This window comes from Schistocerca serialis, chromosome 3, assembly GCF_023864345.2.
Source record: "Schistocerca serialis cubense isolate TAMUIC-IGC-003099 chromosome 3, iqSchSeri2.2, whole genome shotgun sequence".
In the NCBI taxonomy this organism is placed as follows: domain Eukaryota; kingdom Metazoa; phylum Arthropoda; class Insecta; order Orthoptera; family Acrididae; genus Schistocerca; species Schistocerca serialis.
The window spans coordinates 944,523,632-944,540,869 of NC_064640.1; the positions used below are offsets into that span (position 1 = coordinate 944,523,632).

Here is a 17,238-nt window from a genome sequence, read left to right on the forward strand (position 1 = left end):
ACACACAAAAAACACACACAAAAAACACACACAAAAAACACACACAAAAAACACACACAAAAAACACACACAAAAAACACACACAAAAAACACACACAAAAAACACACACAAAAAACACACACAAAAACACACCTTGCAGTGGTGTGCAATAATACCTGAAAGTAGACTAAGTCTGAGGACTTAGATAAAATTTCGAGTCCGTGTCATGAATGTTCGCTACTCTTAAAGGAGGTAAAATTTGGCTTGATCCAGGTGACTGGCGGGATAAGGCCATTTAACGTCCGGGTCCAGTATCACTATTGCCCTGTCTACTTCACACGCATGCTTCATTCATAGCAGATCTGATCGAATCAATTCATGGATTTGTTAGTTTTAAAAGCGATGCAATTAGTTCAGAAAACAAAAAAATTATTCATCCGAGTACGGTATTCTTTTCTATGAACATGACAGATTAAATTTAGACAACAGGACTTCAAGCTAACTACACTCCTGGAAATGGAAAAAAGAACACATTGACACCGGTGTGTCAGACCCACCATACTTGCTCCGGACACTGCGAGAGGGCTGTACAAGCAATGATCACACGCACGGCACAGCGGACACACTAGGAACCGCGGTGTTGGCCGTCGAATGGCGCTAGCTGCGCAGCATTTGTGCACCGCCGCCGTCAGTGTCAGCCAGTTTGCCGTGGCATACGGAGCTCCATCGCAGTCTTTAACACTGGTAGCATGCCGCGACAGCGTGGACGTGAACCGTATGTGCAGTTGACGGACTTTGAGCGAGGGCGTATAGTGGGCATGCGGGAGGTCGGGTGGACGTACCGCCAAATTGCTCAACACGTGGGGCGTGAGGTCTCCACAGTAAATCGATGTTGTCGCCAGTGGTCGGCGGAAGGTGCACGTGCCCGTCGACCTGGGACCGGACCGCAGCGACGCACGGATGCACGCCAAGACCATAGGATCCTACGCAGTGCCGTAGGGAACCGCACCGCCACTTCCCAGCAAATTAGGGACACTGTTGCTCCTGGGGTATCGGCGAGGACCATTCACAACCGTCTCCATGAAGCTGGGCTACGGTCCCGCACACCGTTAGGCCGTCTTCCGCTCACGCCCCAACATCGTGCAGCCTGCCTCCAGTGGTGTCGCGACAGGCGTGAATGGAGGGACGAATGGAGACGTGTCGTCTTCAGCGATGAGAGTCGCTTCTGCCTTGGTGCCAATGATGGTCGTATGCGTGTTTGGCGCCGTGCAGGTGAGCGCCACAATCAGGACTGCATACGACCGAGGCACACAGGGCCAACACCCGGCATCATGGTGTGGGGAGCGATCTCCTACACTGGCCGTACACCACTGGTGATCGTCGAGGGGACACTGAATAGTGCACGGTACATCCAAACCGTCATAGAACCCATCGTTCTACCATTCCTAGACCGGCAAGGGAACGTGCTGTTCCAACAGGACAATGCACGTCCGCATGTATCCCGTGCCACCCAACGTGCTCTAGAAGGTGTAAGTCAACTACCCTGGCCAGCAAGATCTCCGGATGTGTCCCCCATTGAGCATGTTTGGGACTGGATGAAGCGTCGTCTCACGCGGTCTGCACGTCCAGCACGAACGCTGGTCCAACTGAGGCGCCAGGTGGAAATGGCATGGCAAGCCGTTCCACAGGACTACATCCAGCATCTCTTTGATCGTCTCCATGGGAGAATAGCAGCCTGCATTGCTGCGAAAGGTGGATATACACTGTACTAGTGCCGACATTGTGCATGCTCTGTTGCCTGTGTCTATGTGCCTGTGGTTCTGTCAGTGTGATCATGTGATGTATCTGACCCCAGGAATGTGTCAATAAAGTTTCCCCTTCCTGGGACAATGAATTCACGGTGTTCTTATTTCAATTTCCAGGAGTGTAGTAAGCGAATCTACCACACACAACATTCATTGCATATAAGGGCCACGACGAGTACATAAAAAGCATCTATGGTGTCCAACTTTAGACTCATTCTGACATGATTATATTTGTATATTAAATGTACATTGAAATCATTTATGAAAGCGATAATTCTATGTGAAATGATGAAGTAGGATGGGCAGTGAAGTCTACAAAAGTAGGCGCGAGCTATAGGGTATGATGGGAGGATATACAACAAATAAGAGCAGGGAGCGAATAATAAACACTCCGATGAAGCAAGTGTACAAGAGATGAACGTAGCCTTAAGCCCCTTACTGCCCACATCTCGTGGTCGTGCGGTAGCGTTCTCGCTTCCCACGGCCGGGTTTCTGGGTTCGATTCCCGGCGGGGTCAGGGATTTTCTCTGCCTCGTGATGGCTGGGTGTTGTGTGCTGTCCTTAGGTTAGTTAGGTTTAAGTAGTTCTAAGTTCTAGGGGACTGGTGACCATAGATGTTAAGTCCCATAGTGCTCAGAGCCATTTGAGCCAACCCCCTTACTAGTTATCTCATATATCGAGGCTAACACGTTTGGCCTGCTGTAAAGTTATCCTGAATTAACTAGTACTAGAATTAGATTACACTGAAGTGCACTACTTGGTGACCTGGCATATAGTATTAAATCATTAATGATCAATATAATGGTCATATTATCAAAGTTAACACTGATGGTCCCATGTACATTGAGTTATTCATTTCAAATACATATAAATTAAAATAAAACATAATTTCATATTCAAATGGAATAAGTGCACACCATCAATCTCCTTCACATCCATTTGGTGATCTTCATTCAACTCATGATCTGAGAGATTGCTCTTGCTGCAGATAAGCAAAAAGATTGCAATGAGTGTCTATCAAGTACACCACTTACAGGTATTGAATTCAACTATATGCCGTTGAAATACCACCACCACCACCACCACCACCACCACCACCACCACCTATGGTTGCACTGTAATTCGTATATCTGCATAAGGGTGTATGTCCTCTCCCATGACTAGAATAAAAATCAGCCAATTAATAATTAATGTAATTAATGCTAATTATCTATCAAATAATCAATAAATTCTTTTTATCACAATTATACAGAAATAGATACATCTAATTGCTATCTCCAGCACCCTAGGAGTAAATCACTGAGTGACTCGTGGTGGATGTTAAGAAAGGCAAGGCCAGGAGTGGAGAGGGGTCTAGAGTGCATCCTATTGGAGGAGCAGATCTTCATTTGTGCACATAGAGAAGCAAATGCCCGATGATACACAAGTGAAGGGAGTACCATCCTTGAGAAGTTGACAAAGGTCACAGAGCAGGCAGATCCGGGGACGGAGCCAAGGCGGTGCTGTACCCCAAGTTGTCAAGAAGGTTTTAGGAAAGCGGAAGGAAAGAGAATGGAGCAGTTGACGGAGGCGGACTCCCGGGGGTAGTAGGGAGGAGGAGCGGCCTGCATACCCGACATCAAAGGAGGCGTCGAAAAAAAGGTTATGGGCTGGATTAGCAGGCATGGAAGACAGATGGCTAGCATAACGACTCAGAAGGACTGCCCGCCGATTGGACAGCGGAGGTTCAGCAGTCTCAGCATAAAGGCTTTCCACAGGGCTGGTGTAAAAAGCTCCAGACACTAAACGTAATCCACGGTGGTGGATAGAGTCGAGACGCCGAAGAATAGACGGCCGAGCAGAGGAGTAGACTATGCTTCCATAATCCAATTTCGAGCGCACTAAGGCGCGATAGAGGCGGAGAAGGACCACTCGGTCCGCTCCCCAAGAGGTACCATTCAGGACACGGAGGGTGTTAAGGGAAAGCAGACAGCGAGCCGAAAGATAGGAAACGTGGGAGAACCAGCACAGTTTTCTGTCAAACATAAGACCCAAGAATTTAGCGACGTCGGAAAACGGAAGGTTGACAGGACCTAGATGTAAGGAGGGCGGAAGAAACTCCTTACGTCGCCAAAAATTAACACAAACGGTCTTACTGGGTGAGAAACGGAAGCCGGTTTCGATGCTCCACGAGTGGAGGCGATCGAGACATCCTTGAAGACGTCTTTCAAGCAGGCTGGTCCGTTGAGAGCTGTAGTAGATCGCAAAATCGTCCACAAAGAGGGAGCCAGAGACATCAGGAAGGAGACAATCCATAATTGGATTAATGGCGATGGCAAACAGTACAACACTCAGCACGGAGCCCTGGGGTACCCCGTTTTCTTGGGAGAAAGTACGGGAGAGAGTAGTGTTCACCCGCACCCTAAATGTGCGCTCTGCCATAAATTCGCGAAGAAAAAGGGGCAGCCGGCTTCTAAAGCCCCAAGAGAACAGAGTGCGGAGGATGCCTGTCCTCCAACAGGTATCGTACGCTCTCTCCAGATCAAAAAATATTGCTACCATTTGGCGTTTCCGGAGAAAATTGTTCATGATATAAGTGGAGAGAGCAACAAGATGGTCAACAGCAGAACGATGCTTTCGGAATCCGCATTGGGCTGGTGTTAAAAGACTGCGGGACTCCAGCCACCAAGCTAAACGGTAATTCACCATACGCTCCAAAACCTTACAGACACTACTCGTGAGAGAAATGGGGCGATAGCTAGAGGGGAGATGTTTGTCCTTTCCAGGTTTCGGAACGGGAACGACAGTAGCTTCCCGCCATCGCCTGGGAAAGGTACTGTCGGTCCAAATTCGATTATAAAGGTGAAGGAGGTAACGCAGGCTATGGGTTGATAAATGCAGCAACATTTGGACATTGATACCATCCGGTCCTGGGGCGGAGGAGCGAGAAGAAGAGAGTGCATGTTGGAGTTCGCGCATGGAGAAAACAGTATTGTAGCTTTCGCGATTTTGAGAGGAGAAAGCAAGATGTCGCACTTCCGCTGCACGTTTCTTCGGGAGAAACGCTGGCGGGTAATTTGAAGAGCTCGAAATCTCAGCAAAGTGCTGACCCAATGAGTTAGAAATTGCGACGGGGTCCACTAAGTTATCATGCGCGACAGTGAGCCGAGAGACCGGGGAGAAACTAGGCGCGCCTGAGAACCGTCGAAGCCGACTCCAAACTTCCGAGGAGGGAGTGAAGTTGTTAAATGAGCTAGTAAAGAATTTCCAGCTTGCCTTCTTGCTATCGCGGATGACGCGACGGCATCGCGCACGGAGCTGCTTATATCGGATACAGTTGGCCAAAGTTGGATGGTGACGGAAAATGCGAAGAGCACGTCGCCGCTCACGTATTGCGTCACGGCATGCCTCGTTCCACCAAGGAACTGGAGGGCGCCGGGGCAATTCGGAGGTGCGTGGTATTGAACGTTCCGCAGCTGTGAGAATAACGTCGGTAAAATGTGTGACCTGATCGTCGACCCTGGGAAAGCGACGGTCATCGAATGTCGCTAGAGACGAAAAAAGTGTCCAATCGGCTTGGGCAAACTTCCAGCGTCGCGAGCGCATATATGGCAGTTGAGGCTGCAGTCGAAGAACACATGGAAAGTGGTCACTCGAGTGTGTATCATCAAGGGCGAACCATTCGAAGCGCCGAGCTAGCGGAACAGTACCGACCCCAAGGTCCAAATGGGATAAATTTGCCGTGGAGGCAGACAAAAATGTGGGGACCCCAGTGTTGAGGCAGACTAGATCCGCTTGGTGGAAGACGTCTAGCAATAGTGAGCCACGTAGGCAAGGTTGTGGAGATCCCCAAAGCGGGTGGTGGGCATTGAAGTCCCCAACCAGCAAATAGGGGGGGTGGAAGCTGATCAAGAAGATGAAGGAGATCAGCTCGTGCCATTGGTGTGGACGATGGAATGTGTACCGTACAAAGAGAGAACGTGTATCCAGGAAGGGAAAGACGGATGGCGACAGCTGGGAAGGAACTGTTTAAGGGGATTTGGTGATAATGGAGAGTATCGTGGAGCAGTATCGTGAGTCCTTCATGGGCTGGAGTGCCTTCAACAGAGGGGAGGTCATATCGGACGGACTGAAAATGAGGGAGAACAAAGCAGTCATGGGGACGCAGCTTTGTTTCCTGAAGACAGAAGATGACCGGCGAGTAGGATCGTAAGAGGATCGACAATTCATCCCGATTGGCTCGAATGCCGCGGATATTCCAGTGGATAATGGACATAGGGTGAACAGAAAATGGAGGAACGTGACCAAGGGTGCTGTCAACTCAACGACTGCTCAGAGCTTGCGACCGACAGCATGGAATGGCATTCAGTCGAAGGCAGAAGATCCTGATCCATATTTTGGTCAGGAGGAGATCCAGCCACCAACGATCGGCCAGTTGACGGGCCACCAACAGTGCGCCTCTGCGACACACAAGACGGCCGAGGGCGATTTCCGCCAGGTGGTGCTGTAGATGGGACACGCCTTGGCGGAGAAGGAGAGGAACTGTGTTTGTTCGTAGCCTTCTTGGAAGTATGATGTTTAGATGAAGGAGGAACCGATGGTTGTGAAGTTGCGGTACGTAAAAACTCTTCACGAGAATGCTCTTTTTTTGAAGACTTGGCGTCTGACTTTTGGGCTCGAGATTTAGCAGAACCCGACGAAGGGTGAGCCATAGAGTGGGCAGGCGAAAGTGGTGAGGTTGAACGGGCGATGTTTGCGCTGGCCGATCTGACGACCGTGGTACTAAAGGTGAGGTCGCAAGTCTGCGTGGCTGCCTCCTTTGTTGGCCGAGGAGAAGCAAGGACAGTGCTGTATTTTCCTTTCTGAGGCACAGTGGGCTGTCGACTGGCGAGTAACTTTCGAGCAGCAAAGGTCGACACCTTTTCCTTCACTCATTTCCTGGATGAGTTTTTCGTCCTTAAAAACGGGGCATTCTCGAGAGGAAGCAGCGTGGTCACCCATACGGTTGATGCAGCGAGGGGATGGAGGCAGACAAGCACCCTCATGGGCATCCTTGCCACACGTAACACATTTGGCCGGATTGGAACAAGACTGGCTGGTGTGATTGAACCGCTGACATCGATAGCAACGCGTAGGGTTTGGGACATAAGGGCGAACGGAAATTATCTCATAGCCTGCTTTGATTTTTGATGGGAGTTGAACTTTGTCAAATGTCAAGAAGACGGTGCGGGTTGGAATGATGTTCGAGTCAATCCTTTTCATAACCTGATGAACAGCTGCGACGCCCTGGTCAGACAGGTAGTGCTGAATTTCTTCGTCAGACAATCCATCGAGGGAGCGTGTATAAACGACTCCACGCGAGGAATTTAAGGTACGGTGCGGTTCCACCCGGACAGGGAAGGTGTGGAGCAGAGAAGTACGCAGCAATTTTTGAGCCTGGAGGGCACTGTGTGTTTCTAACAACAGGGTGCCATTCCGTAATCTGGAACAAGACTTTACAGGACCCGCAATTGCGTCGACACCTTTCTGAATAATGAAAGGGTTGACCGTGGAAAAGTCGTGACCTTCGTCAGACCGAGAAACAACAAGGAACTGTGGCAACGATGGAAGAACCGTTTGTGGCTGAGACTCAGTGAACTTACGTTTGTGAGCAGACATAGTGGAAGGTGAGGAAACCATTGCGGAAGAATCCCCCATGATTACCGGCGTCTCCGATGGCGCGCTCCTCCCTTGTGGGGGCCCTCACCGAGGGCACACCCGCCTTAGGTGATTGTTCACACCTCAAGTCACACCTCCCGACAAACGGACGGAGGGACCAATCGGCACTTTCGGAAGGTATCAGCTCGGGTAATCACCCCTCCCTGGGCCTGGCCGTTACCAGGGGGTACGTACGTGTCCTACCTGTCTACCTGGGGCGGGGAATTACGCGTTACCCCGTCACCGGCTAAGCATGGAAATGCGTGGGTCGGCCTTCAGACACGCACAGGGAGGAAGAAAGAGACAGGGAAAGGAAAGAAGAGAGGTCTCAAACGCCGCAGCGGAGAAAAAGGGTAAAGAGAAGAGGTAAGGAAAAGAGAAGGACGAAGAAAGATGAAGACATACAAGCAAGTAAGGCGAAGAGTGCGGTACATGTACAAGCGTCCGTCTCCAGACGTAGGCACAAACCATACTCCCAGAGGGGGAGAAAGGGAAGGAAAGAGCCAGACGTGAGGGGGAGGGGGCGAAGATGGGGGATGGGGAAGGATACGGAAAGGGAAGGTATGCAGCCCGGGAAGGAAGGAAGGCCACATTAGCTCGGGGTCCCGTGCTCGCTACACACGTACCCACAAAAGAGTTGTGGATCCCCTGGGAGGGGAGAAATTGATATCGCCTATGCGCCTTAGATTACGCTCCAAGGCATGCCGCGGGCGCGTGCGGTCGGCGGGGAAGGGGATTCCAAAGTCTCCAGCCAAGTTCAGCTTCAGAGCGCTCGTGACAGCCGACACATGTGAAAGCTTTATTGTTCTTCTCATGTATACCGCCGGCGTCTCAGGTCTGGACCTGCCTTTTTTTTGTGGTTTTAGGGCGCACAACTTCAATGGTCATTAGCGCCCTGACTACGTTAAGAATGCACCGCGAGGCACAAGTTTAAAACAACTAAAAGGGAAAACACGATAAAAGACAGACTGACAGGCATAGGATTAAAAAACAGCATCATCAAATGTCCTTAGAGAGGTTTGTCAAATTGATAAAACGAAGAACGCGAGCAGCTGCTCGTGGGTCATCCGCTAAAATGGCATCTAGATTACATGACAGGCCAAGATCAAGACGCAGTGTGTTAAAATCCGGACAGGACATTAAAATGTGGCGACCGTCAGCAATTGCCCACATGGGCAGAACGGCGCCGGCGCAGCCGTCAGCAGATGGCGATGGCTGAACCGGCAGTGTCCAATGCGTAACCGGGCCAAAACGACCCCCTCCTGCCAAGAAGGGCGGGAGGAGGACGTCCAAGCCGCGGGAAGAGGTTTCAAGGCCCGAAGCTTGTTGTCTGTGAGTGCAGCCCAATCGGCATGCCACAGCGATAAAATGCGCCGACAAATTACCCTGCTACAATCCGACGAAGGGACACAACAAGAAGCTGTCCGAGGCTGGAGGACTGCAGCCTTGGCCGCGGCATCTGCAGCTTCGTTCCCAGCTATACTGACATGGCCAGGAACCCACATAAAGCTAACCGGAGAACCGACGTCCACCAGCTGCTGAAGAGAGCGTTGGATCCGGTGCACGAAAGGGTGAACCGGATACGGATCACTGAGGCTCTGGATGGCGCTCAGGGAATCGGAGCAGATGACATAAGCAGATTGTCGGTGGCGGCAGATGTAAGGAACAGCCTGGTAGAGGGCAAAGAGCTCAGCTGTGAAGACCGAACAATGGCCATGGAGCCAGTATTTGAAACTTTGTGCCCCGACAATAAAGGAACACCCGACCCCGTCATTGGTCTTTGAACCATCTGTATAAATGAAGGTCATATTAATGAACTTCGAACGAAGTTCGACAAAACGGGAGTGGTAGACCAAACCGGGGGTATCCTCTTTTGGTAGCGAGCTGAGGTCAAGGTGAATGCGGACCTGAGCCTGGAGCCAAGGTGGCATGTGGCTCTCGCCCACTCGAAACGTTGCATGGAGTGAAAAATTAAGGTGTTGAAGGAGGCGACGAAAGCGAACTCCAGGGGGTAGCAGGGCAGAGACATACAACCCATATTGACGGTCGAGAGAGTCGTCAAAGAAGGAACGATAAGATGGGTGGTCGGGCATTGACAGTAGCCGTCAGGCATACCGACAAAGCAGTATATCGCGCCAGTAGGTGGGTGGCAATTCGCCAGCGTCAGCATGAAGACACTCTACGGGACTAGTATAAAACGCTCCGATCGCAAGTCGTAAACCCCGATGTTGTATGGAGTTGAGGCGGCGTAAGATGGATGGCCGTGCAGAGGGGTATACAAAGCTCCCATAATCCAGCTTGGAGCAGACGATCGACCGATATAGACGAAGTAGGACGGTTCGATCCGCTCCCCACGACCTACCACTGAGAACACTGAGGACATTTAAAGAACGGGTACAACGGGCAGCCAAATATGACATGTGGAGACCAGCTAAGTTTCCTGTCAAATGTAAGACCTAAAAATTTTGTTGTCTCCACGATTGGGAGAGCAACGGGACCGAGTCTTAAGGACGGTGGGAGAAACTTTGTAGCGCCAGAAGTTAATACAGACAGTCTTCTCGGCAGAAAAACGGAAGCCATTGGCGACACTCCAGGAGTAAAGACGGTCAAGAGAACGCTGAAGACAGCGCTCCAGGACATGTGTACACTGCGCGCTGCAATAGATGGTAAAATCGTCCACGAAAAGGGAGCCTGATACATCAGCTGGGAGGCAATCCATTATTGGATTGATCGCGATGGCGAAGAGAGCGACGCTCAAAACTGAGCCCTGTGGCACCCCATTCTCCTGGTGAAAGGTGTGACAGGACAGAACCCACACGTACCCTGAACTGTCGATCCATTAAAAAGGCACGAATAGAAAGAGGGAGGCGACCGCGAAGACCCCATGTATGCATGGTGCGGAGAATGCCCGCCATCCAACAGGTGTCGTAAGCCTTCTCCAAATCAAAGAACAGCCGCGGTCGGGCGCTTCCGCAAGAAGTTATTCATAATGAAGGTCGACAAGGTAACCAGATGGTCAACAGCAGAGCGGTGCCTACGAAATCCACATTGTACATATGTAAGTAGGTGTCGAGACTCGAGCAGCCAAACCAATCGAGAGTTAACCATTCGCTCCATCACTTTACAGACACAGCTGGTAAGCGAGATGGGTCGATAACTGGAAGGCAAGTGCTTGTCCTTCCCAGTTTAGGAATCGGGACAATAGACTCGCGCCAGCATGCGGGAACATGTCCCTCAGTCCAGATGCGATTGTAAGTATGAAGAAGAAAACCTTTACCCGCAGGAGAAAGGTTCTTCAGCATCTGAATATGAATAGAATCAGGCCCTGGAGCGGAGGACCGTGACCGGGCAAGTGCGTTTTCGAGTTCCCGCATGGTGAATGGGGCATTATAACTTTCACGATTCGAGGAGCGGAAGTTAGGTGGCCTAGCCTCCTCTGCCTGTTTGCGGGGGAGGAAGGCAGGATGGTAATGAGTGGAGCTCGAAACCGCTGCGAAAAAGCGGTCGAAGGCATTGGAGACATCCTCCAGGGCCACAAGGACGTCATTCGCGACCATCAAGCCAGAAACTGGTGAGTGGACCTTAGTGCCAGATAGCCGGCACAGGCTACCCCAGACAACAGAAGAAGGAGTAGTAAAACTGTTGAAGGTGCTTGTGAAAGCAGCCCAGCTGGATTTCTTGCTTTCTTTAATAATACGACACTGTGCACGTAATCGTTTATAAGTGATACAATTCGCCACTGTAGGGTGGCGTTTAAAGGTGCGTAAAGCACGTCGACGAGCACGTAAAGCGTCTCTACATGCTGCGGTCCACCAGGGGACCGGTACGCGACGTGGAGAAGTAGGGTGAGGGATGGAATATTTAGCAGCAGTGAGAATGACTTCCGTGAGGTGGGCGACCTGACGATCGCAGCTTCTGAAGGTTTGATCCTGAAAGGTCGCCCTGGAAGAGAAGAGCCCCCAGTCTGCTTTGGAGATGTTCCAACTAGATGAGCACAGGGAGGGGGTATGCTGCAGGAGATGGATAACACACGGGAAGTGGTCGCTCGAATATGTATCAGAAAGTGCATACCACTCAAACCGGCGTGCAAGTTGGGTAGTACATATAGAGAGGTCTAAATGGGAATAGGTGTGAGATGTGTCCGAAAGAAAAGTAGGGGCGCCAGTATTGAGGCAGACAAGATCGAGCTGGTTGAAAAGGTCTGCTAACAGGGAGCCCCTCGGGCAGGATGCCGGACAGCCCCAAAGGGGATGGTGGGCATTGAAGTCGCCAGTTAACAAAAATGGGGCAGGTAGCTGAGCAATAAGCTGCATCATGTCTGCCCTGGTAACGGCAGATGACGATGGAGTGAAGACTGTACAACTGGAAAATGTAAAAGCAGGGAGAGTAATGCGGATGGCAACTGCCTGTAGGCCGGTGTGCAATGTGATGGGATCGTAGTAAATATCATCCTGGACCAGCAACATAACCCCTCCATGAGCCGGAATACCTACCACAGGGGGTAGGTCAAAACGCACAGAGGTGTAGTGTGCCAAGGCAATGTGATCGCATAGGCGTAGCTTCGTTTCCTGGAGGGCTACGACGAGCGGACGGTGCAAGCGGAGCAGCAACTTCAAGTCCTCTCGGTTGGAGCGAATGCTGCTAATATTCCAGTGAATAAGTGCCATCGTAAGAAGAAAAGGAAGATGAAAGAAGGGGTCACCTCAAAGGCCACTGAGGGCCTGGCTTCGAGCGAGCACTGCCGCCACTATCAGTAGGCGGACAGTCATCGTCCATTGGGTCTATAGGTTCATGGGCCATCTTGGTAAGATGGCCGGGAGGGGGAGCTTCCTCCGCCGGTGAACGGCCAGATGTTCTGCTACCAGCGGTGCGGCCAGGCGAAACAGATGACGGCCTGGGGCGGCAACCGCTGGATGGCGCAGGAGAAGAAATGCGCCGTGGTGGAGAAGAACTGTGCTTCCTATGAGCCTTCTTTGAAGGTCGTTTGGTGGAAGTACCGGTCGAAGGCTGGGAGGTCGAGGTACGTAGGAAGTCTGCACGGGACGGTTCCTTCTTGAAGGCCCGTGCATCTGACTTCTGGGTCTTCGTCTTAGCAGAAGCTGATGAAGGGGCTGGTGTCTGTGGGGTGATGGGAGGAAGAGAAGACGTCGACCGCGCGATCTTAGCACTGGCCGAACGGACGACCGTGGTGCTGAAGGTCAGATCGCATGTCTGGGTTGCCACCTCCCTGGTAGTCTGAGGAGAGGCGAGGACAGTACTGTATTTCCCCGCTGGGAGCAGCGTGGGCTTCCTACTAGCCAATAGCTTGCGAGCAGCCGAGGTGGACACTTTCTCTTTGACCCGAATTTCTTGGATACAGCGTTCGTCCTTATAGACAGGACAGTCGCGGGAGGATGCGGCATGGTCACCCTGACAGTTCACACAATGAGGAGACGGAGGTGGACAGTCACCCTCATGGGCATCCCTGCCACAAGTGACACATTTAGCTGCATTGGAACAAGACTGTCGTGTGTGATTGAAACGCTGACACTGGTAGCAGCGCGTAGGTGTCGGGACATAGGGGCGAACAGAAATAACCTCTTAGCCTGCCTTGATGCGCGATGGCAGCTTAACACTATCAAAGGTCAAGAAAAGTGTCCGGGTCGGTACAAGGTCATTGTTGACCTTTTTCATGACCCTATAGACAGCTGTCACGCCCTCCTCAGCGAGGAAAGATTGAATCTCCTCGTCAGTCAATCCGTCGAGGGATCTAGTATAGACTACACCACAAGACGAATTCAAAGTTCAGTGAGCCTCCACCCGGACAGGGAACGTGTACAGGAGTGTGGCCCGAAGCAGTTTTTGTGCCTGAAAGGCGCTCTCAGTTTTTAGTAATAAGGTACCGTTACGCAACCTGGTACAAGATTTGACAGACCCGGCTATGGCATCTACGCCCTTATGGATAACGAAAGGGTTGACAGGAAAAATCCTTTCCATCCTCAGATCGAGATACGACGAGGAACTGTGGGGGCAGGCGGTAGTACTTTTGTCACTGGTGGCTGGTCAAGTTTCCGTTTTTGGGCAGGAGTCGAGAGAGATGGAGTGAAATCCATTGCGGAGGAATCCCCATGATTGCCAGCGTCTCCGATGGCGCGCTTATTACTTGTGGGGACCCTCTCAAAGAGCACTCCCGTCTTAGGTGAATGTTTACACCTCAGGTCACACCTCCCGTGAAACAGACGGAGGGACCAATTGGCATGGTCAGAAGGTATCAGCTCAGGCAATCACCCCTCCCTGGGCCTGGCCTTTACCAGGGGGTACGTGCGTGCCTTACATGTCTACCCAGGGCGGGGAATTACGCGTTACCCCGTCACCGGCTACGAGTGCTAACGCGTGGGTCGGCCTTCAGGCACGCACAGGGAGGAAGGAAGAAGAGGAAAAAGAAGAGAGAGAGGGAGAGAGAGGACAGACTGTCTCAAACGCCGAGACGGAGACCAGAGAAGGCAACGAGAAGGCGGCAACGAGAAGGCGGCAACGAGAAGGCGGCAACGAGAAGGCGGCAACGAGAAGGCGGCAACGAGAAGGCGGCAACGAGAAGGCGGCAACGAGAAGGCGGCAACGAGAAGGCGGCAACGAGAAGGCGGCAACGAGAAGGCGGCAACGAGAAGGCGGCAACGAGAAGGCGGCAACGAGAAGGCGGCAACGAGAAGGCGGCAACGAGAAGGCGGCAACGAGAAGGCGGCAACGAGAAGGCGGCAACGAGAAGGCGGCAACGAGAAGGCGGCAACGAGAAGGCGGCAACGAGAAGGCGGCAACGAGAAGGCGGCAACGAGAAGGCGGCAACGAGAAGGCGGCAACGAGAAGGCGGCAACGAGAAGGCGGCAACGAGAAGGCGGCAACGAGAAGGCGGCAACGAGAAGGCGGCAACGAGAAGGCGGCAACGAGAAGGCGGCAACGAGAAGGCGGCAACGAGAAGGCGGCAACGAGAAGGCGGCAACGAGAAGGCGGCAACGAGAAGGCGGCAACGAGAAGGCGGCAACGAGAAGGCGGCAACGAGAAGGCGGCAACGAGAAGGCGGCAACGAGAAGGCGGCAACGAGAAGGCGGCAACGAGAAGGCGGCAACGAGAAGGCGGCAACGAGAAGGCGGCAACGAGAAGGCGGCAACGAGAAGGCGGCAACGAGAAGGCGGCAACGAGAAGGCGGCAACGAGAAGGCGGCAACGAGAAGGCGGCAACGAGAAGGCGGCAACGAGAAGGCGGCAACGAGAAGGCGGCAACGAGAAGGCGGCAACGAGAAGGCGGCAACGAGAAGGCGGCAACGAGAAGGCGGCAACGAGAAGGCGGCAACGAGAAGGCGGCAACGAGAAGGCGGCAACGAGAAGGCGGCAACGAGAAGGCGGCAACGAGAAGGCGGCAACGAGAAGGCGGCAACGAGAAGGCGGCAACGAGAAGGCGGCAACGAGAAGGCGGCAACGAGAAGGCGGCAACGAGAAGGCGGCAACGAGAAGGCGGCAACGAGAAGGCGGCAACGAGAAGGCGGCAACGAGAAGGCGGCAACGAGAAGGCGGCAACGAGAAGGCGGCAACGAGAAGGCGGCAACGAGAAGGCGGCAACGAGAAGGCGGCAACGAGAAGGCGGCAACGAGAAGGCGGCAACGAGAAGGCGGCAACGAGAAGGCGGCAACGAGAAGGCGGCAACGAGAAGGCGGCAACGAGAAGGCGGCAACGAGAAGGCGGCAACGAGAAGGCGGCAACGAGAAGGCGGCAACGAGAAGGCGGCAACGAGAAGGCGGCAACGAGAAGGCGGCAACGAGAAGGCGGCAACGAGAAGGCGGCAACGAGAAGGCGGCAACGAGAAGGCGGCAACGAGAAGGCGGCAACGAGAAGGCGGCAACGAGAAGGCGGCAACGAGAAGGCGGCAACGAGAAGGCGGCAACGAGAAGGCGGCAACGAGAAGGCGGCAACGAGAAGAAGGCAACGAGAAGAAGGCAACGAGAAGGCGGCAACGAGAAGAAGGCAACGAGAAGAAGGCAACGAGAAGAAGGCAACGAGAAGAAGGCAACGAGAAGAAGGCAACGAGAAGAAGGCAACGAGAAGAAGGCAACGAGAAGAAGGCAACGAGAAGAAGGCAACGAGAAGAAGGCAACGAGAAGAAGGCAACGAGAAGAAGGCAACGAGAAGAAGGCAACGAGAAGAAGGCAACGAGAAGAAGGCAACGAGAAGAAGGCAACGAGAAGAAGGCAACGAGAAGAAGGCAACGGAAAGAGTAAGGAAGACAGTGAGGTGGTGAAGAGCAAAGAAAGGAACCAACCAAAGGAAGGAAGAAACGAGAAGTGAAAAGCAAATTGACCGCAAATAGAGGTCGTGGACCCGTCCGTCTCCGGACGCAGGCGCTAACTACCCCCTTGAGGGGGAGGGACTCCTTTTAGTCGCCTCTTACGACAGGCAGGAATACCTCGGGCCTATTCTTACCCCGGACCCGCAGGGGGAGGACCTGCCTTGACGTCTATTCTCAGAATAGCTCATAGCTCGTTGACACTATTAATGCGGCTGGTAAAACATTTACTACTCGCATGCAACCGAGATGGTGACGGAAAACCAATCACTCTGATCTACGCTGCAGTCGCATGTAATCATCGAGAACACTTTTTTTCAAACAACTTATTTAACCATACAGTTAATCTATCACGCTATCACAAAACAATCCCAAATGTGCCCTGGGCCATGTTGCACAGCCCACAGACACGCACCCAATCATAATTTCAGTACACCCATAGCAAACTGCTACTAAATAATACATCACACAGATGTGTAGTTACGCTCAGTACCTGTAAACTATCCTAATAACGCATAGCAGAGCCTGCAGATCCGCTCGCAAAATAACAGCACACGGTGCCAGGTACCCCCACTCTGCACCCTGCCCACAGGATCGTGGAGTCACCCATCCGTCTAATTTCAGACCTCTCTCAGCCCCTGCACGGCTTCCGTAAGCGTGAGTTGGCGCGGTCAACGCGCTTGTCAGCGGTTAAATCACACATACGTCCGTCCAGGACCGCGATCGCGAGCCGCGACCACCGAACGCAGGTGAAAGTCAACTTTATAGCAACGTAGCATAATTCCAAAGCGCAGCCTCCATACGCTAGACACATAGCAGCACATGTCTTTACCTCCTATGATACTGTAGCACACTGGCCCTTTAACTAAACGTAACTACACATCCCTGCTCTCGCCTCGTCGCGTGACCAGCCATCTGAAAACCTTCAATATTATTCTTACTTTACAACATTTTTTTAAAAAAGATCTAATTTACACCTCCCACCACACCTAACCTCACACCCGTCCCATCAACATACGCAAACGTCCTCAAACCTATCCTGACACTCGTATCACCCCACAAACCATGCCCATCAATCAATTTACCATTCTGATCCCCTCTTTTCGAATTACAAACGTAGGCTCTATCTAAACACCAATCAACTCATCTTTCTCGCTTTCAACAGTAAAAGTAATTTTACACACTCCCAGAAATACCAAACGCAATTAAAGAGTCAAACTTTTATACAGATCATCAAGCACATACGACAAAATTCAAAGCCTGGTCCATATTTACCACCTCCACCTTCAATTAAGTATTACCATTGCCGCAACATTCTGCCAGCGCTCGATTTGTTCCCATTTTTCCGCTCTTAACTGTTGTCACTAGCCGTCGAATATCATTTCTTTCTTTCAGCAGCAGACAGCTATTTTTTTACAGTGGTAGCTAAACTGCGCCATCAACTTATCAATTGCGATACATATC

At 52.0% G+C, this 17,238-nt stretch overlaps 1 protein-coding gene across 1 annotated transcript in view; it reads left to right on the forward strand.

Annotated features, from left to right (window-relative positions):
* Positions 1 to 15,709, forward strand: part of LOC126471332 (axoneme-associated protein mst101(2)-like) — a 25,921-nt gene extending 10,212 nt beyond the window's left edge. Inside the window, exons 2-3 of the mRNA XM_050099453.1 lie at positions 2,774 to 2,902; positions 13,944 to 15,709. Of these exons, the coding sequence (XP_049955410.1) occupies positions 2,774 to 2,902; positions 13,944 to 15,709 (1,895 nt within the window). The remainder of the gene's footprint in view (positions 1 to 2,773; positions 2,903 to 13,943) is intronic.
* The last annotated feature ends 1,529 nt before the right edge of the window (positions 15,710 to 17,238 follow it).